Genomic DNA, 13,578 nt, shown 5'->3' with positions numbered 1-13,578 from the left:
TGTAACAAATTTTTTGTCCATCTCAGTATCAAGCAAGCTTGAACTTTAAACTTTAAACTCATGCAAGGTGTGAACAAACCAATGGATGAGCTCACTTCATGTTGTGTTAAGTTGCTTTACATTAAAATACCCTTCTGGTCTGCAGACTGTTTGCCTCATCAAGCTGCAATGAGCCAACTTCGTATTCCAACAGCACATGCCCAAAACGAAGCACATGAGTGTTCATTTCTGAACAGTATGCATACACAACGTTTGCGCTATCAGCACTGTCATCCACCGACTTGCATGTGTGCTTTGTTCTTGAATGACCTAGACTTTTAGAAATACCAAACTAGCAGATTCAAAAACTGACTGACACCGGCAAAATTTCAAGCCTTAGCACAGGAACAGGTGGAAAGGCTTGCGGTAGCACCATGCGAAGGAATACATCTCTTATGAGTATACTCCTGGTTCTTTTCAGAACCACACATACTCATAAGAGATATGTTCCTTCACATGGTGCTACCGCAAGCCTTTCCACCTATTGCTGTCTTTCACAATGAATAGCCTGAAATTCCACCTAAGCACAGGATTGAAGAACAGGTAGAGGAGACTCTGCCTTTCACACAGTTTTGCTCCTCTTTTGTTCATATTCTATGCCTTTTTGAACAGCCTCATATTTTCTGTGCGATCATCAATTAAACAACTGTTGAGCACTGTGATGCGGGATATAACCCGAGGGACGCACAGCACCCCAAGGCGAAACCGAGGGCTCTTTGTCTACCCGAGGGTGTTCAAACATCATATGCCACATCACAGCAGTCCGCAATGGTTTTGTCATACGTGTCTTCATTATGTCGAGGCTCAGGAATTTGCCCAAAGAAACAAGTTCTGAATTTCAGAAGTTCAGGAGATGCTAGGCCTACTGTCAAACTGTATAATAAACAGACATAAATGATATCGTCTGCGAAGGTACTGTCCCCTCATTTCCTATCCCTAACAGTCCTGAATCCTCTGATTTCAATAATTTTATAGCACCCTGGGGGTAAGGGTTAATTGCTTAAACCTTAATGTGAAAGTAGGGCAGGTACCAGTGAGTACAAGTTCACATGTCATGTCTCCTTAGTGGTCCTTTCATTACCTAATATGCTGCGGGGACGAGAATGAGTCTGTTATACGAATGCAACCATTGATTAAATGCCCTGGTAAACTATACACAAAATGTATCATGGGTAACTGACTAAACGAGCAACAGCGGTCACTCTCAAACTTCCCAAACTCTCCTGTCTCCTGCACATGCTATAGGCAGAATGAGTTGTCTCACAGCGAGTGTGATATGCGGAAATATTGCCCTGTTGTAATCGTTCTGGGCCACTGAACAGACAGTATTCAAGACAAAGGTATGACAATGTTTAGTCTATCATGCACCTCGTCAGCCTCTGTTGTTCAACAACTTGTCCACAATAGAAACATCCAAGTATGCAGTCCCGACTTTTCCAACAAAGAAACTTCCCCTAATAGTGGAGGCCGACACACACACACTTGCCATTTTACCTTAAGTGCCTGTCGCAGTGCAGTAGCATCAATCATTTCTCGCTTGGCCAGGAGGATGCTGATGATGTCCGTCCACTCATCTCCAAGGACTTCAATCAGCTCTACCTCAAGGTCCTGACCAAAACACGAGTAAAGTTTTAATCATTACAAACTCATGGAAAAATAATCATTCCTTATAGTCCTAGAGGTCTGAATCTAACGTCACTAAGGAATGCTGCGACATTAGCTCAAGACCGCCGGGCCTGGAGGTCTGTATCAGAAATGGGTGCCACCTACCCTCTTTAGAGGACAATACTGGATTGGATAGGACTATAGTCAAGTCCATCATAAGTAAAAATTGCATCACTGAACCCCCAGTCTTCGCAAGCTATTCAAATGAACTTTGTCGAAGCCATGCCTTTGTTGATTACAAAAGCATCTCATGGTCATTCTGAACTGAAAAGTGATACAGTTTTGACTTAACTCGAGACACACTTGAAATGGACTTTAGGGACTTGAAAACTGCACTAACTTCCTACAAGTGGAATTGTTGCCGTGTCATATTCTGGGCCAAACAGTGAATTCCCAGCTTCACGCTACCCCCATTTTGCAGCAGAGTGCTGGGAATTCTCCAATAGCACAACGCTATACAGTATTTAACCAATGGCACATTAATTTGACAATGGGTGTTTCTGCCCTTCACATTCCCTTCAAAATGTTCAGTGTGGTATCCGCTGCTGATCTGACTAAAAATGGCAAGCCAACCCAAGCAGTCAAGTGGTGCATCTCCAATAATAAGCAAGTAGTCTTGGGGTCGAATCCCACCGAACTTAGCTTGTGATTTTTCTTCACAAGCCCTCAGACAACACACACTATACAGTTTTTATAAACATACTTCAGTGAGGGTAAAAATTCCCAATATAAATTAATATCTCCCTGATGCAAATATAACAATGCATTCTTTGTACTGAATGTGACAAAACAGTCATGTAGAAACCCTACAGTGTTTCATTTTATTTCCCTAACAGTCACTTCAATCCTCAAATATTTCATGTAACTTTGCGCACAACCTCTAGGGAGTTAGTGGGGTTGAGCCTGTATCCTAATTGCTAAAGTCCCAAAATAAATTGATCTGTTTATTCCTTCTTCCATTTAAGGAAACAGATTTCCAGAAAGAACGGAAGTTAGGAACCTTCTGAAACTGTGCAAAGGGGTTCAGTCCACAAAACAACCTGTTTGGTAGCAAAGGAAATTAAAGCGAATTCTACACAAATTAATCACAACTAGGGACATTTCTAGTTTTATTAGCTGAAATTTATCACATTTTACAGATGCATATTGATAACCTCTGTGAGCACCACCATCATCTCTAAAGACCTGAGACTACATCAAGGAAAGACAAGAAAATAAATCTGAGACGTAGGGGTAGACTTTGTTCAAAGTTTCTAAAAAATGAGAACTGCATGCAGTACAGCTTTGTGTTTTCCTTAGGGAAAGAGTTAGAGACAAGATATCAATTTCAAGATTTAATTTATATGCAGGTGTATTCCGAGAAATAATGGAATGAGTCACAAGTCTTCAAGGCTTGAGCTGCGACACATCAAAATCATGCATCAACTTCTGTGGCTACTGCATGGATTTTGTAGGTGACTAGCCATAGTTGTAAGCAATACCCGTTTCAGACACAGCGTAAGCCTCATAGTCTTACCAGTTCATAGTGCTTTTCAAATATCTCTTTGGTCTGTTGCCTCTGGCTGTAGGTCCTCCTGGCCAGGGTATGGATGAAAGCCGTCTCAGCTTTGGCTGGGGGTAAACAGGAAAAAAAGCAATGATTGTTTTAAGTAATTAATGCAATGTAAGTGATCATTGAGAAAAGCATTCCCTATTTTGTGAGCTTCCATTTCATGAAATGTACATAAAAAGGGACAGAAGGGTGCTGCTGATTGTTGACAACTTGATTATTTTTTTCTTCTAAGAAGCCTTCAAATTGATGTGGAACTGTACCATATGTTGATAAATTAAAAAATTCATGGGTACTTTTGTTGTTTTTTACAACTGAATGGTTAATTTTATTCTTGGGTATTTTACAATTGTACATAGTGTATAAAGGGTCAGATATATAAATACTTTCCTAAAGTCAACAGCCCTGCTTTTTCTAACCCTCAGGTAACTGTAACTCTGAATCCCTAGGCATTTCCCTTCCCGAATCTTCCAACCTTGCCACTTTGCAGACATCCAATGGCACATTCTTTGTACATATCTCTGAAGAGCATTGAGTCCCAAACAATGTAATAGCAACTGGGCTGTGTACGTACACACTGCGCATTTCCCCGGTCCTATAAAATACTCCAAAATATCCCATGGACTTTGAAGGATCTGGGACAGTTAGAGTCAAGGCTTGGGGGTCAAAGGCCATGGTGGGATGTCATGGGGCTTAGAACTTTTCCTTCACTTAAGCCTTACTGTGATTTCTGTCATGTCCTTGTTGTAATCCAATATAAAATACTTCCCCAGTAATCAATGCAGTAGAAATTGTCAAACTTCTCTTCTAGTCCACTGATGAAACAACTTACTCATTCCCTTGGTAGCTTTGAAGAGCCTAGCAGCATCTTCCTTGTCATCATATGGAGCTGGTTTACTTGCCGCTTCTCTCTGTTCCCAGAAAGAACAATTTGAAATAAGCTTGAATGAAAATCTTTATTAGAACTGTCCACAAGGGTATGAAATATTACAGTATTTAAATATAATGGTATAATATGAATATGACAATAGTCTGGGTACAACCCATGCATTAAGGGACAAGAAAACCAGTGAATCAGGAAATGGGCCAAGGAAAGCAGAGCCACTGCATCACTCTGATTGGCCGGTGCAACTGTCTCCCACCTTTCTCTTCTCTTCCTCTTTCTTCCTACTGTGTCCCAGCAGGGGCAGCTTGGGCTGGGGCTTTGGCCTCCGGAAGATGGTGGGAGCTTTCTTGTTCACCTGAAGAGAGGAAAAGAGAAAAAACGAGCATTAATACCCACAAGAATTCACATCATGAACAGCAGCAAATCAAAGTAAATCAGAGGATGTGTTTAAAATATGGCCTAAATGTGAGGAAACGTAGGAGGCAATGCACACTGAAAGTACTTGTTATGGGAACAAATACATTTTAGAAGATGGAATAACAACACAAATACCATTAAAAGTGGCAATTTCACACAAAACAAAAGTATTAGTGGTAGGTTTTTTGAAATTGAGAAATGTATGTAACAGAAATCTTTGAAACAAGACCTTTTGAACGATGTCATATAGTAAAAAGTATACGTGTGTGATTAAATTCTTTGAATGGGATTGCAAAAATCTCAATTGAGGCTTCACAGGATGCAATATGCAATGTTTGGATAGAAAGTCCATTTTTAGAGCGCCTACCACTGTCTTGTTCTTGCTTGTACCCGATGGGCTGATGCTGACTTGATCGACCTGCTCCTCGGTCTCTGTCTGCCCAGGCTCGGACTGGTGAACAGACTGCCAGGAGTAAATATCGAGCACATGTAATTCATAACATAGATCCCTGTGCCTGGGCAGTCAAGGCAACAGTAACCTGTGTTCGAAAACTGGCTGGAACAATTAAATGTAACTGTATTCAATCCAGCTCAAGTGCATTTTGTGACCCACCATTCCAAAATCAGGCTGAAGATTTGCAAGCCAGTATTTGGAAAAATGATATTGATACGCACATGAGCAATGCAAATGCCACAACTTTCACTGTCCATTACTACTAAAACTTTCTGCAGAAAAACAGTTCACCATGGATCACTTTGCACGAAAGAATAACAGCAGAGAAGAGGAAAAGTGATACCTGTACATCAAAATCACCTAGTTCAGCCTGGTTTTGGAATGCGGGGTCACGGTTTCTCTCGTGATAAAAAGATGTAAATGGTTTTGTGCATATTCAATTGAAAATTAACTCACCCAATTGTTGTACCTAACTTGTGCATATCAGCCATACACACTTCTCTAATTCATATAAGTTACATATATAGCACAATCCATATCTTATGCATGGATTTTGCAAGATGGACTTACTCCATTGGCGGTGGCAACCTCCTGATCCCTGTTGTAGAAATGGGGCTCATCTTCTTCAAAGCCCCTCGTTTCAACCTCAAAGCTTTTAGTCTCTTGGGCCTTCAGTGTCAGATAGTACTCATGAAGCAAGTAATCATCCTCCTATCAAACCATGAACAAACTTGCAATCAGAGTGCACTCATAGCACAGAAATCTATATACATTTATATGCAAAATATAAGTGGGCATTTACGTGGGCATCCACATGGAATGCCCGGTACACTTTTGCACACATCAAGATGAAAATCAGGCACACACAATGCGAGTCATGCATGTGGATTGTGGAACGTTACTTTGACATATGTACACCTTTTTTGGTACCTGCTACTGAAGGAAGAGCCCTTGTTTGGCTTGAAAAGTTTCTCATACTTTTCAGGTTAGTTTGAAGACTTGAAATGCACAAAGAACTATCTGCTCTAAACTGCAAATCATGGCAGAAGTGAAGATGACTTCTAGCTCACCCATTGGTCAACATTGTATTCTGCCGTGACGCTGAGGAGTCGTTTGGATATCTTGTCATTTTCAGCAGCTATTCTCTCTTGCTCTCTTAGCATGTGAGGCCTGTTCAAACTGTTCACAGCAAATCAAAGAGACAAATGTTCCACATAATTGAGTCTAGAAGTCTCTGTGTTACATAATGTAATAAAACAAAACACTCTTCAACCTCAGAAATCACTGTGAAACTTCTTCAAGTCAACTCAATTCTCACCAACTCAATTCTCACCAACTTGGTCCAACTCAACTCTGTCAATCATCAACTCTGAAGTTAGTCCAAAGTTGACTCATTAAAATCAACTTGGTCTACATGTACAATTTACAAGTACATGATATATTCTACTCTAAGGCCAACTTAGTTTGATTTCAGTTCTGTCTCTACTGGCTAATGGATACAGATCTCACATAACTGCTTGGAAGGATGGAAGGGACATGGGGGGCTTGAGTGGGCTCATCAATGATGCAACTGAGATCAGTCCCAAATCATCATGGACAAGAGTTGGAGAAATAACACAGTGCAAAGAATGGGTCACAAATTAGCCTATGAACTGGCTCACTTTTAGGCCAATGTAGAATGATCTTGAATCTCCAAATTCACTAGTGACGATTAAGGTGAAAATCCAATTGAAAGCTGCAACTGCTTTACTGGAGCTGTTTATGTCCAAACTTCTTTGGTATGTCTAAAAATATGCATATGTAAATTTAAGTTATTTGGGTGTCTCTGGGTGCAATCAAAATCAATCTCTCACCTTTTGGGCAGCTCATCATAGTCTTCATTCCAGTTGTCCAGCTGTCCTGCTGAACGGATGACCTTGGTCAGTTTAGCCAGAAGGATGCGGTTCTCCTGGTCAATTGCCTCTTGCCTCTGCTCCTCCAGCTGTGGGTGAGAAAAATTCCAGTTTTGCTCAATTAAGAACCAACAATTTCTAGTTTTTTAGCCTCCCTTTTAATCCCAGTATACAATGGTTCATGATGTGGCAAAAACTGCACATGTACATGTACACTGTAATCTCTGACTTTGTATATACTTTGGGCCAATAAATTGCCACTAAAAACTGAAAGTTATCATTTACGGAATCAATGGTTCCAACTTTAACTATATTAAACAGTGCGAATAAAATTTCATTTCTGCTTACACATGTGTACCAACAGATGAGGAGTGACCACCTGAAAATGGCTAAGCAAGATTTCTTTTCAACACGATTGCCACAGAGTTTGCACAAATGGGTGACGAAACTGACACAATTTGTGAAGATCTGAGTTAAATTTCACTGTAAATATTTTAAACATATCCAACATTGTTTTCTCTTAAAAAAAATACTTTTTAACAAACACAGATGTATGTGTCTGGTTGATAATTAGAGATGGGTGTACTTTCTCCTTGCATAGCAATAAATCAAATAATATATTTATTTAACACTGTAGTGGAAAGTGTACGAACTTCACTAACTTTTGTTGTGCGTAATAATGAGGACTAGTGTGGTGTGTACATATCCTGTGACGTACACAGGATGGTTTGCGTGTGATCAAGGCAAGCGCGTAACTGGGCGGAGCTTGCTTTTTGTTAAGATTCAGCTAATTCAGCGAAGCTGTGTACATGTAGACGTAAGTTCTTGGTGCTCTCACTGTGGCGTACGTGTGTTGCTATGGGCGTTGTGTATGCTGCTATATGCTAGGCGAGGGCAGACCGTCTCCGTGTAGCATTACACAGGTTGTACAGTCCAGCCGTTCACTTGCGGGTGCATTATAGTAGATTTGGGCTGGGCCCGCGGTGCCATGGTGCTTAGTGCATGCGGGCCATATTGTTATAGTGACACTGGGCTAAGCAATGCGTTAGGCAGTGCGACATTGAGATGTGTAGTGCTACTGCGGTCCAGTGTTGGTAATTGGTCTTGTGTTGGCAACGTTGGACGTGCATTGCTGATAGTGTTCATGCGATGCGACATTGTTTTGTGCATTGCATGTAGGAGTTGCATGAGGCAACATTAGTCAGTGCGTTGCTGATTGGCGCGACGCAGTGCGATATTAGCTATGTATTGCTAATAGCCTCTCCTCAAGACCAAGCAAAGCAATACAGGTTGTAATAAAGCTTTAATACCCAATACGAATTATCCTGAATCACTCAATCAATTAATTATTCATTGAATGTCTGAATAAATCCCATTGTTGTTGAGGTTACCGGCAATCTAATTGTCAGGTGTCCTTGTTGTTGTGTGTTGTCTAATTGGCAGAGAGCATCACAGTCATCATAATTGGCAGTATATTTCCACCAAAATGGATCTGTTCCCTTAGCCTTTAGGTCACTTTGTGTGAACTCTGGACCGAGGAGGAACCCGAGGTTAGGTTGGAGTCGAGAGCCCAAATAGTTTCAGACTTTATCCTCAAACGTAGGTTAGGTTATTCTTTGGGTTTAATACCTGGATTTTCTTGAGGTTCAGTTGTAGATGCAGGTAGGATTTAGGCGTCTTGGTATTCAGGCTTGTCTTCACAGATTTCCTCTACGGAATTAAAGACAAAGAAATCAATCTGAATGAAAGAAGAAAAAAATTCTTCAACAATCGATGATCACATGATCAACGTTCTTCAGTGAGAATTAACATTCTAACACATACTGATTCTGAAACATACATGCTAGAACCTCCAATTTAAAAAAATATATAATTTGTTTTACAGAAAAAGTCCTTTGTACGTAACAGATTTATGTTTTAATTTAAACATGCAAGCAAACAAAATTTCATTCTTTTCTATGGTTAATATTAACAGTAAACATCTGCTCAAACCTAACTGGTATACAGAGCCATGGGCACAGAGAAAGCACAGGCAAGTACATGTAGCCAATTAACTTTATGTTTGAATTGGAACCTTCAATCTGTTATAAAGTAAACCTTGCCAGTTCAAATAGCACCAAGAACTCTTCATCCGGGATAAGTACCATTGAGTCAGTTCCAGTGACCCTGTTGTGTATTGTCAATGGAAATACTGCATGGAAGCCTAAGTACACACACCTCAGCAGCCCATGCACAATGGGGTAACCCTGACAACCAGCAGGTTACGCCAAAACACGGTGTGCATTTCAAATGTCTGCGCGCCAGATTTTTTACTTACTGGACTTTTTTGTTGTCTGATATTCTCCTAGAACACATGTATGATATTCAATCAAGGAAATTAATGGCAGGACAGCAACTCAAAGAAATAGAAAAGTTTGTCCTTTGAAACTGTCCATATAAAACCCTCCATGTTGATGAACACTCACTACCGGTAAATTGTTTTGTCCTTATCTTCAACTTAATCCACATCACTTGATAGGTTTAGCCATTGCGCATTATTGTTGTGCATGCATATAACTGTGCAAGTGCACATAAACATGAACCCCTACCGGTAATTTTAAAAATATGTTCCAAACTCTAATTTTAACCTAAGATCATGTAAGATCATTATTCAAACACATAAATTGTGTGCACGCTTCATCTTTTTAACAATTTGTTCTTTAACACAATCTGTTTTCTTTTACCAAACTACATATAATATCCAGCTCCTGTTTTATTTCAATTTTCTGTAATACTTAGTGGAAATGTTATACTGTGTAAACTTCCAGTCAGTATTTCTTTGATCTTTTTTGCTATCAGGAAGCAAGTACATACACTGTACATACTTATAATGGCAGTCACTGAGAGGGAAGGGATGTCACTGTAAAATATGTGGTTGTAAAATGTCAACCAAACTTTCTTCTCCAATGTGCAACCACAGCAAAATGGATGGATAAAAAATGCAAAATTTACAGATATGCATGTACTTCAACCAATAAAAACCCAAGTGCAAGGTACAAATGCAAGTACAGAATATCTTGTGAACTTCATTTTGCTATCTTTCATTTCAGCTTCTAGTTAATCACCTTCGATAAATGTATGATCATGGTAATTTAACAAACACAAAAATTTACAATTAGCCTGAGAAGGGCTTAAAGCAGATTGTCCACGGGGCCTTATAGCAAGCCACTAATCCTGAGTTCATTCTTCAACTTACTCTGAAAAACAAACTGAAAAAAGTACTTTGAAGGGACCTTGCTTTGCTTTTAAGATAACAAACAAAAAAATCCAGGCAAATGATCACTGAACATCTGGAGGACCAAGTAAGGACAAAAGGATTATGCAAGCTAAAGGCACACACTGGTACATAAACTGCACAAAAATAACGGACTCCATCTCTTCTTTTAACTGAGCAAGGCTGAGGCTTGGATTGTGCGACATGTATAAAATCTCTTAATAAAGCTTGTAACTGAATGTTAACAAAACAAGTCTTCAAGTTAACTTTTGATTCTCATGCCCTTGTTTGCTTATAAAATGCTTTTAAAATTTGATTTATAAAATTTTATTTCTATTTGGTGTACTCTTTTCTTTTGTAACCTTATTTTCACATGCACAATGTACATGTAGGTACTGAAATAGCGAAGTAAGAAATCTACCTGTATCTGGAGGTCATCAAACTTTTTGGTTTTCTTTCTAATGCATTTTGTTCTACAGTTAAGGCCAACCCGCGCCAAAAAAACGTTCATTTGATGCATCTTTGAAGTGATAACAGATTTTGGCTTCCTAGTGCCAGCTGCTTTCTGCAGCTGCTTTACTAGTCTTGGGCCAAGACGGCAGAACTCAATAACGGACTCGATCGAGCATATGCAGTAGAACGAGCTGTTGATTGGTGAAACAGGTCACGAGAGGGCGCAACAGAAATCGGCACACGTGGCATATGCTCAATCAAGTCTGCCATCGAGTTCTGCCGTCTTGGCCCAAGACTACTGATTTACTGGAATAAGAACCCACTTGCTACTCAAAAGGTTAGAGCCTAATCGGATTATTGGATGGTTTCATTGTGTCCTTCTTTTGAAAACATGCATATACCTATAAGGTCTGAGATTAAATGCACCTTTTCTGCATATGTATGATGACTCTCTGGTCATATCTGTGTGTGCTACTCTTGATAAGCTACTTAGGGTGGTGAAAGCAGGAAAATGTTGCCCATGCAGGCGGACTATATGATGCGATGGTCAATGGTTACCTTTCTGTCATCTTAAAATAACCATGTGACGCAAAAGTATACATTGTACTCCTAGTACAATCAAGAGCATACAGGTACTCTCACTAAGCCAGGTTCTGGGTGATGCTCAAGTTGAGCTTTTCACGGTAACTATCCAGATATACTGTCATCCGTTCACTCATGACTATACTTGTTAACACAAGTCACACACTCAAACACAGCCTCCGTGAGACATAAATTAGCTATTACAGGAGGCTACGGACATACATGTATGCACATGTAATGGTCAACAAATACACAGAAAAACCTGAAATGATAAATGACTGTGAGTTGGGAAGTGATTCCTACCCGGGAAATTTCAGCACATTCAATCCTAACAGAGAGGCTTCCCAGCATGATCAATTGTTGTGATTGGTTGATATGACGGAAAGGGCAGCTGCACTGATTTGAATATTTGATCAAGAAACCCTTTGAAAGGGAGCGTCACTGTGCATTTAAAAAAATGTCAGATACATGTACATACAGGTGGTAGGGTGCTAGGGTCACAGAAGACCATGCATTTTAGAAAGCATTCCATTAATTGGTTAATTACATATACATGTACACATGAAAAAGTGAGGGAAAATCACCAGTGCTACTGTAGCTAACAAAATAGCAACTCAAAAGGGCTGTCAAATATTCTGCGTTAAAAATCTCCCCTCCAAAACACACACACACCCACTCTGAATTCCCTCACAACAACTTTTCCAATTTGTCCATTCAGACGTGGCAGGGGGGAACTTGTAGCATATATTTTACTTCTCAGCTTTTTTATTTGGTTGCTTTAAATTCCCCCCCCACTACTTCATTTTTTTTCAATTTGCCCACAGGCAGGGAGAGGGCTACTTTTTCTGCTACAATGGATTCATCATTTCAACTTGAGTTCTTTTTCTTTCAATTTGAATCCTCTAAGCCCTTTCCATGAGACATGACTATAGACAGCAAACATTGGTTTGTCAATCAAATGTTGCTGCATGATTTCACAGATTTTACACAATGGCAACTCCGTAAAATAACGTTTGAACTATAATTTGCACGTAACCAGACGGACCATTATTCAGTGATAATTCTGTCAGCTTCGGGTTCACCAACCATGCTGCATTCAGAAATACTCTTTTTTAACCTGAACAGCAATCATAGTGCAGAATTGTAAATCCATCCCTCCACAAAAGGTGTCAACTGATGTGGATTTCAAGACGCGAGCTTTATTGATAATTTATTTGTATTCAACAGCAGCAGAGAAGAGTGAGGCAGAAAGTGGAATTTGTATGGTGGCTAGGGCACAGTGCATTTGTAAGCATGACTAGGATCAAGTTCCTGAGAGGGGGAACTTGGGGTGGACACATTTCCTCAAGGGGGCACTGATAGCCCCCAGCTCCCTCCCCCATCCTAAGAAATCACATCACTGACATGACTCACGGTAAACTGTGAAATCGAAAGGAGGGGACTGTCAAACTGCAACCACATATTCAGATTTACCTGAATTTTTCACCAACTCCATGAACTTTAGAGGGAAATGTGTCATAACTTTGGCAGGGATGGATGAAACAGGTCTACCCCTCATTTTGTAGGCCTAAATATTATGTTCTTTTTGGAAAAAAAGTAAAAACTTTAGAAAGAATACAACTAATTTACAGAAATCATAAATTAACCTTGGCCTACATGTATAAGGATTCCATACACGGATATCACTTATGTTCTCCTTGTGCAGTGCTTTGTTAGCTGGAAGAAAGTGATAACATGTCTCAAGGGAAACTATCGAGGCATTTTGTCAAAAACAATATTTCAGACCAGTCTCATAAGATTTGAGCCAAGCCCTAGGTGTTCATACCCCCCGCCCCAAACTGTTGGGTCCGACGCCCGCCCCGCTCCCACAATCGCCGGACCCCACATCACAGGCGCTAGGCCATGGGGTAAGGTGTTCATACGCACCTTTTCTAAATGTTGCTTGTAAGCTTTGGCATTCCATTTCTTCTGAAGGAGGTTGTTAACTGGCGGAAAGGCACCGGTTTGGCGTGGCATTTTCAGCATTTTCAGTGCAGCAGAGCTTGGAAACTTCAAGCAAGTAGTAACAAGTGTAGGCTCTGCTCTGTTACTGCCTTATCGTACAAATGTGATGACGCTTGACTTCACTTGTCGCTAGTCAACTTCGAACATGTCGATCGGAGCAGAGAAGTCCGGAAATGTCCAAGCATATCCGATTTCCAGCATACCCATAATGTGCTGTCCCTTCGAGGTAAAGAGTAAATAAATGCCTCTACAAATGATTTTGACAGTGGTGAATGGTGATCAGTGTTACACTGTTGTACCGTTATAAATTATTAAGCCGTCTCTCAATCTCGCGATCTCGCGTCTCTGTTGCCTCCTCCGAGTCCATTGACTGCATTAGTTCTA

The 13,578-nt window shown here is 40.2% G+C and overlaps 1 protein-coding gene across 1 annotated transcript in view; it reads right to left on the bottom strand.

Annotated features, from left to right (window-relative positions):
• LOC110978393 (uncharacterized) overlaps positions 1 to 13,578 on the bottom strand; it is a 22,299-nt gene extending 8,721 nt beyond the window's left edge. Inside the window, exons 1-10 of the mRNA XM_022233361.2 lie at positions 13,117 to 13,578; positions 8,532 to 8,612; positions 6,864 to 6,991; positions 6,081 to 6,189; positions 5,581 to 5,721; positions 4,924 to 5,019; positions 4,396 to 4,494; positions 4,086 to 4,164; positions 3,221 to 3,315; positions 1,534 to 1,647 (exon numbers count right to left, since the gene is read on the bottom strand). Of these exons, the coding sequence (XP_022089053.2) occupies positions 1,534 to 1,647; positions 3,221 to 3,315; positions 4,086 to 4,164; positions 4,396 to 4,494; positions 4,924 to 5,019; positions 5,581 to 5,721; positions 6,081 to 6,189; positions 6,864 to 6,991; positions 8,532 to 8,612; positions 13,117 to 13,215 (1,041 nt within the window). The 5' untranslated portion in view covers positions 13,216 to 13,578. The remainder of the gene's footprint in view (positions 1 to 1,533; positions 1,648 to 3,220; positions 3,316 to 4,085; positions 4,165 to 4,395; positions 4,495 to 4,923; positions 5,020 to 5,580; positions 5,722 to 6,080; positions 6,190 to 6,863; positions 6,992 to 8,531; positions 8,613 to 13,116) is intronic.

Source organism: Acanthaster planci, unplaced genomic scaffold (assembly GCF_054643075.1).
Source record: "Acanthaster planci isolate LZ-2023a unplaced genomic scaffold, COTS_SCS Contig2, whole genome shotgun sequence".
Classification (NCBI taxonomy): Eukaryota; Metazoa; Echinodermata; class Asteroidea; order Valvatida; family Acanthasteridae; genus Acanthaster; species Acanthaster planci.
The sequence above is the reverse complement of the archived record's forward strand: the minus strand, read 5'-3'. Positions and strand labels throughout refer to the sequence as shown.